The following is a 15,140-nucleotide window of genomic DNA, read 5'->3' as shown; positions in this document are numbered from 1 at the left end:
GTGAGTGGAGTCTTCCTGGTAGTTGTAGGTTTTAACAGAGCCCTAATCTCACACATTGGAGATAATTGAGACTTCCACTGAATTGAGACTGACATTGACATAATGTACTTTTTTTTTTAAAAATCTGTTGCCAGTGTCCAACAAATGGATCCATGAACGAGGTCAGGAGTTCAGGAGGCCATGTGGCCTGACAGAAGTGGACTGAACTTGACCTCTCACCCCTGACCCCTGGCTGGAGGAGTACACTCCACCTGCAGTGCCTGAACTTTTGATTGAACACACACACACACACACACACACACACACACACACACCTACCTACCTACTGTGGTATCCATTATGGCTTTTAACAATGATCTGAAGCTTGGGATAAAGAGAAATGGATATGTAGCGTTAAAGTATCTGATTTCTTGTTTTGTTTACATGTTTGTTTAGCATTCAGATGTTTCATACAAAATGACTTATGCATAACCACATACTGACTGCACAACCCTATCAGAACATACTGCTTCATCTATTCCTGTCCATTTACGTTTGTATTTATAGACTTCTTAAATTATTACACTGTATGATTGTGACATTTTTAAAAGATGGAAAATGTGGAGCAGAATAAACAGTGTATTTGATTAAAAGTGCAGTAGACCTACATTCACTATTGTGATGGCTGATCTCTTGACGGCTCTGTCAAATGTAAGTTGTTATGAGGTTTTGCCTAGCCCTAACCTATTTTATGATGACATTTTTCTAAATTAGCCTAAAATTGGCTAAGGCTCATGATTTATATCTGACTGCCTGATAAATCCCATCAACGCTGCCTGCATGATCTCAGTGCAAGAAAAAAGGACTCGTCATCATCCGATATGAACCACTTCAGGAGTTAGCCACAAGAGGGCCAGTCTGTTTGTGCTATCCTGCCAACTCCTTGTCAGTCATTGTCAAACAGATATGAGACCAGGCTACATTGGAAGGCCTATATTGTAACCTTGTGAACAAAGTTGTTTAACATTACTGTTTCATAATGTCATCACCTCCACCATTGAGAAAGGCTATTCATGTATGTAACCGGGCGTGATTGGGAGTCCCATAGGGAGGCACACAATTGGCTCAGCGTCGTCTGGGTTTGGCCGGTGTAGGCCGTCATTGTAAATAAGAATGTGTTCTTACCTGACTTGCCTAGATAAATCAAATATAAAAAAATAAAAAAAATGTAAAGCCATGCCACCATCACCACCTAGTAAGGATGACATATTTTCCAGATGAACACATCCCAACTGTTCACAACAGAGAATTGTAGCAAAGCGGTGATGAGGGTGCCATTTTTCTGACACACATGGGCTGTGTTCCTCTGCCCAGGCGTTGATGATGCATGCCAGATTTTACAACGCCTGGAAAGGTATTTTTATCATATGTTATAGCAATGTGGTGTCCAACAGGAAAGTTGATGACCTGGTACGCAACCATTGGTGGATGGATGCAATGTCTGAGCAGGGGAACTTGACCAAACTCTATGGGCGTGTTCAACATTCCAGTCGACTTTAAAGACGAGTCAAGACTGACTAGTCCAATCACCTACAAAATAACTATTCAGTATTATTTGTCGATCAGTCAGTCACAATTTACCCATGCTACATCACGGTTTTGACACTCTCAAACACAGCCTCTCACTTTGCGAAAGTCAGTCATACATTCACTATTAAAATGAGCCTTTTAAGCACCACACTGAAAACATTGAGTGTTTTTCCGCATGTCACAATGATTATTTTAAACGCTGTTCGAGAATGCTCTGACGAGATCATGGACAGGGACACATGTCTGAGCAGACTGCGATTTGGTAACATCTCAGCCTTTACCCTGTAACTCATTACAGCAGTGTTGGTGTCAACATTTTCCATTTCCACCTTCCTAATATTGACTTGCACCCCGTCAGGGCATGGACTGCAAGGTGGTGAAAGCCTTCCATGGATGTTGGCCCATGTTGACTCCAATGCGTCCCACAGTTGTGTCCAGTTGGCTGGATATCCTTTGGGTGGTGGACCATTCTTGATGCACACGGGAAACTTTTGAGCATTAAAAACCCAGCAGCGTTGCAGTTCTTGACACACTCAAACTGGTGCGCCTGGCACCTACTGCCATACCCCATCCAAAGCCACTTAAATCTTTGTCTTGCCCATTCACCCTCTGAATGGCACACATACACAGTTGTTTTCTCAATTGTCTCAAGGCTTAAAAATCATTCTTTAACCTGTCTCGTCCCCTTCATCTACACTGATTTGAATTTGAAGTGACATCAATAAGGCATCATAGCTTTCACCTGGTCAGTCTATGTCATGGAAAGAGCAGGTGTTCCTAATGTTTTGTGCACTCAGTGTATATGGGAACCTATGTACCATAGATGAGATCAGCTGTGGGCCTGCAGGTAAAGGTCTCATTCCCTCCTCTCTGCCATGATATCGCCAAGCTGCCTTGTTCCATAACTTGCCCTTACCCTACTATGACTGTGGGGCAGCTTACCATGTGCTTTTATTTTAGTATTGACTGAACACAGGAAAGTTAATTTACCGCACAAGTCTAATTTACTGTCCCTCCACACTCATAAATACCTTTCTCTCTACCGCTCCCTTAGCCTTGTTTGGATATTATGTCAAATTGCTGTCAAAATTCCCTAGAGATCCTCTCATGACAGGTTTGTATGTTGATAAGGGTGCACTTTGTGGTTCATTTGAGACAAACAGATGACACCCTAACAGAGTAAATGCGTTGAGTAAGAGAATTGAAGAGTTTGTGTAAGAGGGACTCAGCCTATGATTCATGTTGCTAAGCATGGCTTTATGTCTTCTGGTGTTTCACCATAAATGAAGCCATGTCCACACCCTGTCATTAAAGGATTAACAGAAGCCCTTGGTGGTATCTCCATAACCCTGGTTCAGTTCAGCGCTAAATACGCAGTTAAACGAAACTCATTTCTACTTAGGTGTTATGAGACACAGGCCATCAGGGAGTTAGTTGTAGGGATTTAGCGCCTACATGGTTTTGCACAACTTCCTGGCACTTTTCTATCTCTCTTACAAATGCTGTAGACAAGAGATAGACAATGTAGCTCGCACGCTCTTACTAGTGCCATAATCTGTGGCCTTAAACTGTACAGTAGGTTACTCAATTGAGATTAGTGCGAATGAAACGATCCTCTATTTGCCATGACTGTGCTTTATGAAAACTGTAGGTGCAGGTGACTCGAGATGTAAGGGTTTGACCAGACTCGTTGACGTGGACATGTTTGGCTTCTAGACTGACTTTGGAGTAGTGTCTTTCAGAACGTAGTCGTTGTGTTTTACCACATCATTTCTGCGTTGGACACTCGTCTTGGAATCTGAGAAGAATACGATTTGTATTTGCTGGTTCAACATCATCATTGGGTATTCCTTAATGTATATATAACATATACATTGGGTATATTTGGAGTTTTACTAAAATAGGGCTAGAACTGTGCGACTGGCCAGGAAATGGAATCAAATAGTCTTCGACGTGTGATTTTATTATTGCTGATAGGCTGGACTTTCTGTGCTGAAGAGACTGAGTTCTACTCCTCTACAGGTAAAGTTCTGTTACTTTTTAGATGCACATTCACTGAATCAAAACTTTAAAGTCAGGATTTAGGTCATTCGCAGATTTGTGATTAAAGAGGATTCACTATTAGTGTATGTGCACCTCTGTGTCTATGAGCGTCAGATGACATTCATTGGGAACGGCATTTTCCCCTTCCTGACAGATCACATGATGGAACTGCTTGTCATTGAGCGGAGCCTCATCCAGAGCCTCAGAGATTTCATCACAGCACAGAAACAATGCATAGACCGATTTAACAGGTGACCGTGCAAAGGGTAGTGGGTTTCAGTGAAATCTCCACTTTGTCACATAATATTCAGCAATTAACCTCATCTATCCGTTGAGGAATCCGAAGTACCCAGTTTCCGACTTGAAAGTTATATCTTTTGGCACAATCATCTAGTCTAAGTCCTCTAAAAAGAGAGTTGGAATCAATTTTAATTGTTTTATTGATCTACTTGGCAATAAAGAGAAAAAACGGAATACTCCTAGACTGCTGTCGGAAATCTTCATATTATGAAAAAAATGTAAATGTTGCATGTGTGGTTTCGGCCCCATTCTGGCCTTCACCAGGGTAGGTGGACATGTAGATATAGTATGTGGCTGTTGAAAGAAAATGAACATTTTCCAACCGTAATCTAGGAGTTACTTGGTTTTTCAAAACAGAATGTATTTTCTCTTTTTTTTGTGGCCTCTGGTGCCATAACTCCTACATACTACATGCTGCTGGTCTTAGAAATGGGCTTTCAGTTAATCATATTTTCTAATAATCAAACACAGTGTTGTTGAAGCCTGTGAAAATGCCTCTGGAGACTTCCCAGAGGATCTGGAAAAATACATCAGCAACCCTTTCACTGCATACAAGCTGGTGCGAAGACTGAGGCTGGAGCGGAACATCGTGGAACAAGTTACCAAGACATGTTCTTCATATATTGCAGGTAAATGATCTAATATCTTCAATTGAAATTAACATCATTATATGTATACACATTAGTATCTATCTGCTTGATAGACACACTTCCGCTGTTGATTGTGCGTTTGTTAATACAACCTCATGTTTTTATGGATTGATGATGCAGATACAGTTGAAGTCGGAAGTTTACATACACTTTGGTTGGAGTCATTTAAAACTCGTTTTTTAAACCACTTCACAAATGTATTGTTATCAAACTATAGTTTTGGCAAGTCGGTTAGGACATCTACTGTGTGCATGACACAAGTCATTTTTCCAATAATAGGGGTCAGAATCCAGTGGGTCAGAAGTGTACATATACTAAGTTGACTGTGCCTTTAAACATCTTGGAAAATTCCAGAAAATGATGTAATGGCTTTAGAAGCTTCTGATCGGCTAATTTACATAATTTGAGTCATTTGGAGGTGGACCTGTGGATGTATTTCAAGGCCTACCTTCAAACTCAGTGCCTCTTTGATTGACATCATGGGAAAATCAAAAGAAATCAAGCCAAGACCTCAGAAAAAAAATTGTAGACCTCCACAAGTCTGGTTCATCCTTGGGAGCAATTTCCAAACGCCAGAAGGTACCACGTTCATCTGTACAAACAATAGTACGCAAGTATAAACACTATAGGACCACGCACACGTCATACCCCTCAAGAAGGAGACGCGTTCTGTCTCCTAGAGATGAAAGTACTTTGGTGCGAAAAGTGCAAGTCAATCCCAGAACAACAGCAATGGACCTTGTGAAGATGCTGAAGGAAACGGGTACAAAAGTATCTATATCCACAGTAAAAGGAGTCCTATATCGACATAACCTGAAAGTCTGCTCGGCAAGGAAGAAGCCACTGCACAAAAACCACAATAGAAAAGCCAGACTACAGTTTGCAACTGCACATGGGGACAAAGATCGTACTTTTGGAGAAATGTCCTCTGGTCTGATGAAACAAAAATAGAGCTGTTTGGCCATAATGACCATTGTCATGTTTGAAGGAAAAAGGGGGAGGCTTGCAAGCCGAAGAACACCATCCCAACCGCGAAGCACGTGGGTGGCAGCATCATGTTGTGGGGGTACTTTGCTACAGGAGGGACTGGTGCACTTCACAAAATAGATGGCATCATGTGGAAGGAAAATTATGTGGATATATTGAAGAAACATCCCAAGGCATTAGTAAGGAAGTTAGAGCTTGGTCGCAAATGGGTCTTCCAAATGGACAAGACCCCAAGCATACTTCCAAAGTTGTGGAAAAATTACTTAAGAACAACAAAGTCAAGGTATTGGAGTGGCCATCACAAAGCCTTGACCTCAATCCTACAGAAAATCTGTGGTCAGAACTGAAAAAGCGTGTGTGAGCACGCAAACCGAACTCAGTTACACCAGCTCTGTCAGGAGGAATGGGCCAAAATTCACCCAACTTATTGTGGGAAGCTTGTGGAAGGCTACCTGAAATGTTTGACCCAAGTTAAACAATTTATAGGCAATGCTACGAAATACTAATTGAGTGTATGTAAACTTCTGACTCACTGGGAATGCGATGAAAGAAATAAAAGCTGAAATAAATCATTCTCTCCAGTATTATTCTGACATTTCACGTTCTTAAAATAAAGTGGTGATCCTAACTGACCTAATACAGGAAATCTTTACTTGGATTAAATGTCAGGAATTGTGAAAAACAGAGTTTAAATGTATTTGGCAAAGGTGTATGCAAACGTCCGACTTCAACTGTATGTTCACCTTATTATAATTATCGGTTGTATAAGTGAGTCTTAAATAACCTTGTTCAAACTAACTCAAGCTTACACAAGACCCTTACTAAACCAGTTATGCTTGGTCATGACATATTAAGTGTGACTACAAGACCCAAGCTGTGAACCAAATGGCCCCATATTCCTAATATAGTGCACTACTGGTCAAAAGCAGTGCGCTAGGGAACAGTGTGGCATTTTGTACGCAGACTTATTGAACCTTACACAACTCCATTACTAAATCAGTTATGTATGCTTGGATATGAACGTGTTAAAAGTGACTAGACCCAGTGTCCATTAACTCTTGTTCCATTTTTTCCTGCCGTGTTTAAACCTTTCCATAAATCTAGATTTCCTGGCTAATGTATCATTGGTCTCCCAGCGGCTCCCCAGTGAGAAGGACATGGATGGGGTTGCACTGGGTCTTATACGTCTACAGGACATATACAGACAACTGCAAATCATTACAGTGGATGTGTCAGGTGAGACTAAACTGGGAACTGTACGTCTAGAAATTTTGGTAAATAATCACTCTGGTAAATCAGACCATTGCAATTTAAGCCTCCTATGAATAGTCATTTTCCTAGGCCTTTTCTCTTGATAGCAATATACCTAAAAGGATCATTCAATGGCCACAATTGCTTGATGATTTATGTAAGATGAATCATTATTTTGCTTTATTGGGTAAAAAAAAAGATGTCATATTTTAGTAGTATCTTTCCTTTAATGTAACATTTGGGCTTGTCACTGGGAGTGGTGGGTAGGTGTCAGGCGCAGAGAGCCAGAGGGTTGGGTGAAATGTAATTATTTATTCTCCGGCACAAACGGTCACGCCAAATTACAGGGCGCATACCACTGTCCAGCCCAAACACAGGACAACTAGTCCGGAGAAAACAAACAAAACGAAAACACATCCACAACCACCAGAGTAACAAAATAATCCCGCACAAACCTAAGCGGGCCTAACAGGTTTAAGTAGACAAAAATCAAGAAACACAAAAGGAACAGGTGCAACTAATAAGACTAAACTAACAGAAAAGGAAAAGGGGACCAGTGGCGGCTAGTTGACCGGAGACAATGACCGCCGAGCACCGCCCGAACAGGCAGGGGAGGCACCTTCGGTGGAAGTCGTGACAGTACCATGCGTGGCTCCCGCAGCGATCCCGGTGGAGGTGGTGAAAGTCAATCAGAAGTGAAGGGTCCAAAATGTCCCCCACCGGTACCCAGCACCTCTCCTCCGGACCGTACCCCTCCCAGTCCACGAGTTACTTTAGGCCCCTCACCCGGCGTCTCGAGACCCAGAATAGCACGTACTGTGTACGCTGGGGACCCCTCGAAGTCCAGAGGGGGCAGAGGGACCTCAGGCACCTCACCGTCCTGCAGGGGACTAGCCACCACCGGCCTGAAGAGAGACACATGGAACGAGGGGTTAATACGATAGTAAGTAGGAAGCTGTAACCTATAACACACCTCGTTTATCCTACTCAGGACTTTAAATGGCCAGATGTGGTACTAAACGCGGTCTTCCACTCATTTCCCTCCAGGATACCCACCAGATTATACTCCTAAGGTCCAGTTTTGTGAAGAAACGCGCCCCGTGAAATGATTCCACTGCTGTGGCGATAAACCCCACTGTGATTGAATTTAGACCTCTATAATCAATGCACGAACGCAGACCTCCCTCCTTCTTCACAAAAAAGAAGCTTGAGGAGATGGGTGACGTGGAGGGCCAAATGTACCCCTGTCCCAGAGATTCAGTGATGTCTCCATAGTCACTGTCACCTCCTGGGACAAAGGGTATACGTGACTCCTAGGAAGTGCAGCGTTTACCGGGAGGTTTATCGCGCAAACCCCTTGTCGATGGGGTGGTAATTGGGTCGCCTTCTTCTTACAGAAGGCGACAGCCAAATCGGCATATTCAGAGGGAATGCGCACAGTGGAAACCTGGTCTGGACTCTCTACCATCGTCGCACCGATGGAAACTCCTATGCGCCTGCCTGAACACTCCTCTGACCACCCTCGAAAAGCCCCCTGTCTCCTTGAAATCTCCAGATTGTGATTAGCCAGCCAGGAAATTCCCAGCACCACTGGAAACGCAGGTGAATCAATAAGAAAGAGACTAATCCGCTCCTTATGATTCCCCTGCGTTACCATGTCCAGTGGAACCGTGGCCTCCCTGACCCTAATGGTCGGCTATCTAAGGAATGCACAGGGAAACGTTGGTCTAACGACACCAGGGGAATCCCTAGCCTTAACGCGAGCGCACGATCCAAAAAGTTCCCAGCTGCGCCTGAATCGACTAGCGCCTTATGCTGTAGAGAGGGAGAAAAAAACAGAAAAATAAATGAGTAAAAACATATGGCCAACAGGGAGCTCTAGGTGAGTCTGGTGCTGACTCACCTGAGGTGTCCAAGCAGTGCTCGACCTGGCGTCTCGACTCCCGGAAGGACCCCTCCAGCACCGGTCAGCAGTGTGCCCTCTACGACCACAGCTGGTACAGGAAAGGGCCCCCCCTCCGGTCGCCCTCGCTGCAGCACCTCCTAGCTCCATGGGTGTTGGAGTGGAGGGGCTGGGGAATGAAACTGACAGGAACCGATTCTACAGGCTCGCTCCCTATGGACGTCCTCGTGCAAACTGCACCTATAGTGATCGATCAGGGCCCTGTCATTCCATCCCACGCTCCCTCGGGAGTGCGAGTTGAATAGCACTGGACCCAGGCAATGAAGGAGAGGGTTGTGGTACTGGTTGGAGTGTGGCTGATGGAAGTGTGGGAAGGCCACCTCTCTCCCATCTTTCCATCATTGCCATCACCTGATCCATCGCGGTTCCTAGCCGGTGTAACACTGCCGTGTGGTGTTGAACGCGCTCCTCCATAGATATTGGGAGCGTGTCCGCTCCTGCTGACTCCATCGAATGTGGTGCTGGATTCTGTGATAATGTTGCGTTTAGGACGAAGGTGAAAGAGTCGGGCGCAGGAGAGCAGAGATGTCTGAGAAGCATACTTTAATTGGCAAGTCCACCAACACAGGTATGGCACAATAAAAAAAAACACAACGCCCTCGACAACAGAGAACCCGTACGAACGCACGGAGGAACAAACAAAGTTCAGACAATAACACTCTTATGAATCTGTGAAAACAAAGAATGGCATAATAGAATATTGCAAGTTAAACACTGGAATGGTAGATTTGCAGTGGAAGAATGTGCAAAGTAGAAATAGAAATAATGGGGAGCAAAATAAATAAATGAATACAGTAGGGGGAGAGATAGTTGTTTGGGCTAAATTATAGATGGGCTATGTACAGGTGCAGTAATCTGTGAGCTGCTCTGACAGCTGGTGCTTAAAGCTAGTGAGTGAGATAAGTGTTTCCAGTTTTCAGAGATTTTTGTAGTTCAGCATCCAGTCATTGGCAGATACCCAGAGAACTGGAAGGAGAGGCGGACACAAAGGAGGATTTGGTTTTGGGGGTGACCAGAGAGATATACCTGCTGGAGCGCGTGCTCCAGGTGGGTGCTGCTATGGTGACCAGCGAGCATAGATAAGGGAGGACTTTACCTAGCAGGGTCTTGTAGATGACCTGGAGCCAGTGGGTTAAAACGAGTATGAAGCGAGGGCCAGCCAAAAGAGCAAACACAGGTCACAGTGGTGGGTTTTATATGGGGCAGAAGGTGACAAAACGGATGGCACTGTGATAGACTGCATCCAATTTATTGAGTAGGGTATTGGAGGCTATTTTGTAAATGTGAGTCTGAGCAAAGTCGAGGATCGGTAGGATGGTCAGTTTTCAACTAAAAGGCAGCATGAGTGAAGGATGCTTTGTTTGAAAAGGAAGCCAATTTAGATTTAACTATTGGATTGGAGATGTTTGATGTGAGTCTGGAAGGAGAGTTTACAGTCTAACCAGACACCGTAGAATATGTGGACAACTACAAATACCAAGTCAGAACTGTCCAGAGTAGTGATGCTGGACGGGCGGGCAGGTGCAGGCAGCGATCGGTTGAAAAGCATGCATTTAGTTTTACTTGTATTTAAGAGCAGTTGGAGGCAACGGAAGGAGAGTTGTATGTCATTTAATCTCGTCTGGAGGGTTGTTAACACAGTGTCCAAGGAAGGGCCAGAAGTATACAGAATGGTGTCGTCGCAAGAGCGACATCATTGATGTATACAGAGAACATACACTTAGTATTACTTTCTTAGCTACAGTATACATCTTCCTGGTATATTACATAATTTATGCAGCAGCATACAATGCATTTTTGGTCTTGGACAGGAAGTTTGCGTGCCTGTCCATCGTGGGGCAAATTTTGTCATCAAAGTCTGGCATTGTCTGGATTTATGGTGCTTTTTCAAAACAACTGGAGGACGGGTTTACAATTCCAAGTTGGATGACCATTCAAAACGTATTTTCCCAGTCGGAGCTCGTTTATTCCTGACTTCCCAGTTAACTTGAGTTCAAGATTTTGCAGTTCCGAGGTGGACAGTTGCTGTGAGCGTGGCACAAATAATGCTTCATTGACAGCAGGGCCAATGTTGAATGTTTATCATTTTTAAATTTGGAAATGAGCCCATTAATCCCAGATTTGGGACCACACAGTCACTGCCACTTCATTATTTCTCTTCATATGACAAGGATTAAAAATGATTTGCCAGTAGATTATTGACTTGATTCATGATGATGACCGCTAGCTAAGATTGTGAAAGTATGATGTTGACATGATCAGTCCAATCAAAGCTACTGTAGATATAACGCGATTTGACATTTTATCTGTGGCCAATGACCTTGAGCCTTCTTGGATGGGCACTTCTAATGTAACTCTATGGCACCACCCAAGTGCTAGAATGTTCAAGGACTCTTCTTATACTTGGCAGTGACGTAAAGTCCCCATGAGTGACAGAACTCTGAGCCAATCACGGCGCAACTCTCCGTATTTTCTGCTGACTTGCACCATCACCACAGAAAGCACTGAGCTAGGCTGAAACATCTGCATTTTGGAGCTACTTTACTCAAGAAAACAAAAAAGAGACCATGTTTGTATGAGGCTTTATTAACTCAATGATATATAGATTATTTTTTACATTGTTTGCAAACTGATATGTGATGCCTATTAATTCCAAAATAACATGGAAAAAATGCCAGCACCGCCATATGAGGGGCTCAAAACATGTGGGACCAAATTCAAAATTTCATCAATCTATTTTGTATAATTTTTTTTATACCTATAGGGATCCTAAAATTCCAAATCAAATAGCTAAATGATACATTTTACAGCCATCATAAAGCAATTCCACATTAGCTAAGTCGATATTGTGATCTGCCATTTAGTCTTATGCTGCCTCCAATAGTCTGTGTTTCTTGTATAGTATCTGACCAATATCCTTTTAAATGAAGTAAAAAAAATAAATACATGTTTAAGGTTGTTGCTGTATTCAGTGCGGTCTTAAATGAAAAGGGCTGTACAAATAAAATGTAGCATGATTTGCTTTGCTTCACAGGACAGGTAAATGTGACACCCTTGGATCCAGATGACTCCTTCCACGTTGCCATGGTGGCCCTGCAGAACCACAAGTTCCAGTATGCCCTGCTCTGGCTCCAGGAGACCTTCAGGCAGCTGGAGGATGGCATCCCAGCCCTGGTGACCAGGAGAGAGGTTCTGACCTACCTGGGTCCCCTAGCCTTTCAGATGGGTAACCTGCCTCTAGCATTGGAGCTAACACAACAGTTGCAGGAACTGGGTATGTGGCCTATGTTACATAAAGGAGCAGTTGTTTCTCTTATGCACTGGTTTCAAAAACAATACAGTGATCATTCATCTCTAGAGAGTGAACCCAAATTCCTGTGAAGTATTTTACCATGTTAATTTGATATCTGGACTCAAGTTTGAGAGTTAGCTAAGATGTGCTACATAACAGTGTGTGTCTGTCAAAACACTTCCTCCCCTTAGACCCCAGTTGCATGCAGACCAAGGTGCACCTGGCCTACTACAGAACCCTGAGAGAGAGCATCCGGTGTGGGAGCCAGACACAAACACCCTCATTGCCCTTAGATGCACCAGTGGACATCTTAACACTAATCAAACCAGCAAGCGAAACCTCCTACGAATCTCTTTGCAGAGGGGAGGGCGTCAAAATGGCAAGTCCCTCGTACTCAATTACAAATAGCAACATCCTATGAATGTAAATGAACAGTCTGTCCTTAACATCCCGTAACAAAGCTGGCCATAGTTCAGCGTTCACACAAGACTTGCTTCTGAAGTGCAACATGAACTTTTCCATGAATTCTATAGTCATCGTCTACCTGTCTTGTGAGTGTTATGAATGAAAGACGCTGTGTCTGTGATGATCAGACCCCGAGGAGACAGAGGACATTGCAGTGCAGGTACAGCACTGGGAGAGGCAACCCTCGACTCATCTATGCCCCTATAAAAGAGGAGCAGGAATGGGACCATCCACTAATAATACGGTATCATGACCTTGTATCTGAAAGGGAGATTGAGACCATAAAACACCTATCCCGATCAAAGGTACTGTAGCTTCATTTTAAACTACTAAGAAAATATTCACAAGTGTCTATTTTGTGGACTCAATTTTGTGTTGTGCATTGTGACCAAGCTTGACAGAGCAAAGGTGTCAGACCATGTGACAGGGGAAAGATTTTCAGCTGAAACCCGTGTGGCTAAAAGGTTGGTTGTGTTTATGTTGTTATGAAATAGTGCCTTTTTATTAGTGCATTGAATTCCACTATGCATTAAGAAGACAGGATGTAATGTGTAACTTCTATTTGAATAGCTACTTATACACAATAAAGCCTTCCTCTGTTTTTTTCTATACATTCTCTATTCTTGCAAGTTCCACTTGTGAAGCTGGACAGTCAGGATCGATCATAGGCCAAAGATTCTGTGATATCCTCTGACCTTATGTGACCCTATGACTTTATCTAAACCCATTGTGTTGTGTGGCCAGTGCATGGCTGGCTGACGAGGACAACCCTGTCATCTCCCGTGTTACCCAGAGAATGGCTGACCTGACTGGGCTGGACATGGAGGCAGCAGAGATGCTCCAGGTAGGTGACAGCTAGAGGCAGAGCTCAGGGTTAAGCCCAGGTGTTGGCTGGAGGATAAGGATAGGGTTAAGGGATTAGGTTGTGGAATTTTTCAAATGTCTCAAATGCCAGATTTTTCCAGGTTGCAAATTATGGGATTGGGGGCCAATATGAACCACACTTCGACAACAAGGTAAGCATTAAAATAATTTGATAATGGTATGTGTTGTTTGTTCAACAAGCATATTAAGTAATATTCTTATGCTCCACAGCTGACCAATGACACAGACTACATGACGAGGGGTGGCAGGATCGCAACGATCTTAATCTATGTAAGACTGCTGTATATCGACATCTCTGGTTAAAACGTGACAAAGTAATGAAACGTGTGACTGTGTTGTACATAATGTCTCCCTCTTCTGATCCACGTCAGATGAGTGATGTGGAAGTGGGTGGATCGACTGTGTTCCCTGATATAGGAGCTGCTCTCCGACCGTACAAGGTACATTCAAAGCTGACTAATCATCATCATCACTCATGGTTACATGGGTAGTGACAGCGACGTTAAACACTACTGGTGTCCATGTGCGTTGTCCAAAAGCCAGCGATGCAGAACTCAGGCCCGCAAGTTCTGCCGCGTAATGGTTTTCCCTGGCCCTGAACTGGTTGATTAATGCTACTGATTGGCAGGGGAGTGCATGTACCTAGTTCCTCAGGTAGAAATCAGTCTCATACGCTATAGGTGGTCCTTAATGAGCGCTGGAGCTGTGCATCTCTGCCCTAAGCCAGTAAAACATGTGAGTAGTGCTTGTAGATCTGGATTGAGGCATATCCGTGAACTCATTGTTACCTGTGTAATCTGCTATAGGGTTCAGCGGTGCTGTGGTACAACCTTTTGCAGAATGGAGAGGAGGACGCTAGGACCTTACACGCTGCATGCCCTGTATTTGTGGGCAATAAATGGGGTACGTTCCCATCAAAACCTATGCCTCATAGTATGGACAATTACGTTGAAAAAAAGTTTTTCTGTCTTATTATTAACATTTTATTGAAATTAAGACATAATAATCCATATAATATAAAAAGAATAATTAAAAAACATATTGAGATGTAATAATCAAAACAAATGTATTCAAATAATTAAAAAAATATATATTGTAATGTAAGTAACCGGTATAATAATTTGCCAAGACACAGGTAGAGTACATTGATGGTACTTTAAAGCAGAAGGGTACAGAGAGAACTTGAGCCATAACATCTGTTTTATGTTAACAACATTACAGTCAGATGGGAAAACAACCTATCAGCTGATCAGTACATAATAAAGGGAAAATAGTATAAAGTGATAAGATAATTAGATAATATAATGGGTAAATGAGAGATTACAAAAAATGAAATGAACAGAACTTGACTCTTACTTCTTCCCTGGTTTTAGTTGCCAATAAATGGGTGCGGGCCCACGGACAGGAGTTCAGGAGAAGATGCTCTTTGTCCCAGATGGACTGAAACTGGAGCCAGGATGGATTCTCCCCTCAGTTTACCTACACATTCCTGAACATTTCCCCATTGTTACTCTCCTTGGCCTCAGCTGGCCACCTGGGGGAGGGACCCACTGAATCACCCAAAGCAGGACAAGAAAGAAGCAGGACAAGATGTCAACAATACCAATCTGACATTTGAACTGTGTGGCATTTTTTTTTTTTACAGTGATTGTGGAAAATTATATTGTTTGCGGGTAGTCCATAGAGTAGTTGACGTGATTGATTAGATCTGTATGAGCAATTTAAAATACATTGT

The 15,140-nt window shown here is 43.2% G+C and overlaps 2 protein-coding genes across 3 annotated transcripts in view; both read left to right on the top strand.

Moving 5' to 3' along the window:
- The window catches only part of LOC135548823 (prolyl 4-hydroxylase subunit alpha-2-like), a 34,738-nt gene extending 34,090 nt beyond the window's left edge, over positions 1-648 (top strand). For both annotated transcript variants that reach the window (XM_064978780.1, XM_064978782.1), the window contains exon 15: positions 135-648. In XM_064978780.1, the coding sequence (XP_064834852.1) occupies positions 135-205 (71 nt within the window). In that variant the 3' untranslated portion in view covers positions 206-648. The remainder of the gene's footprint in view (positions 1-134) is intronic.
- Positions 649-3,726: 3,078 nt separating this feature from the next.
- On the top strand, positions 3,727-14,862 carry LOC135547886 (prolyl 4-hydroxylase subunit alpha-2-like). The gene is made up of 13 exons (XM_064977098.1): positions 3,727-3,863; positions 4,384-4,541; positions 6,654-6,785; positions 11,798-12,037; positions 12,247-12,422; positions 12,637-12,825; positions 12,914-12,984; positions 13,265-13,364; positions 13,486-13,536; positions 13,616-13,675; positions 13,777-13,845; positions 14,212-14,308; positions 14,779-14,862. Exons 1-13 carry the CDS (start codon positions 3,727-3,729, stop codon positions 14,847-14,849), a joined length of 1,551 nt encoding a protein of 516 aa, XP_064833170.1. The 3' UTR covers positions 14,850-14,862.
- The last annotated feature ends 278 nt before the right edge of the window (positions 14,863-15,140 follow it).

The sequence above is a fragment of the Oncorhynchus masou genome, chromosome 11 (assembly GCF_036934945.1).
Source record: "Oncorhynchus masou masou isolate Uvic2021 chromosome 11, UVic_Omas_1.1, whole genome shotgun sequence".
NCBI classification, from domain to species: Eukaryota; Metazoa; Chordata; class Actinopteri; order Salmoniformes; family Salmonidae; genus Oncorhynchus; species Oncorhynchus masou.
The sequence above is the reverse complement of the archived record's forward strand: the minus strand, read 5'-3'. Positions and strand labels throughout refer to the sequence as shown.

Coding starts and splice junctions, on each gene's coding strand:
- LOC135547886 (XM_064977098.1), top strand. CDS start 3,727: ATGACATTCATTGGGAACGGCATTTTCCCCTTCCTGACAGATCACATG. Junction 4,542..6,653: donor ATGTTCTTCATATATTGCAG/GTAAATGATCTA, acceptor CCATAAATCTAG/ATTTCCTGGCTAATGTATCA. Junction 13,676..13,776: donor TCGCAACGATCTTAATCTAT/GTAAGACTGCTG, acceptor GATCCACGTCAG/ATGAGTGATGTGGAAGTGGG.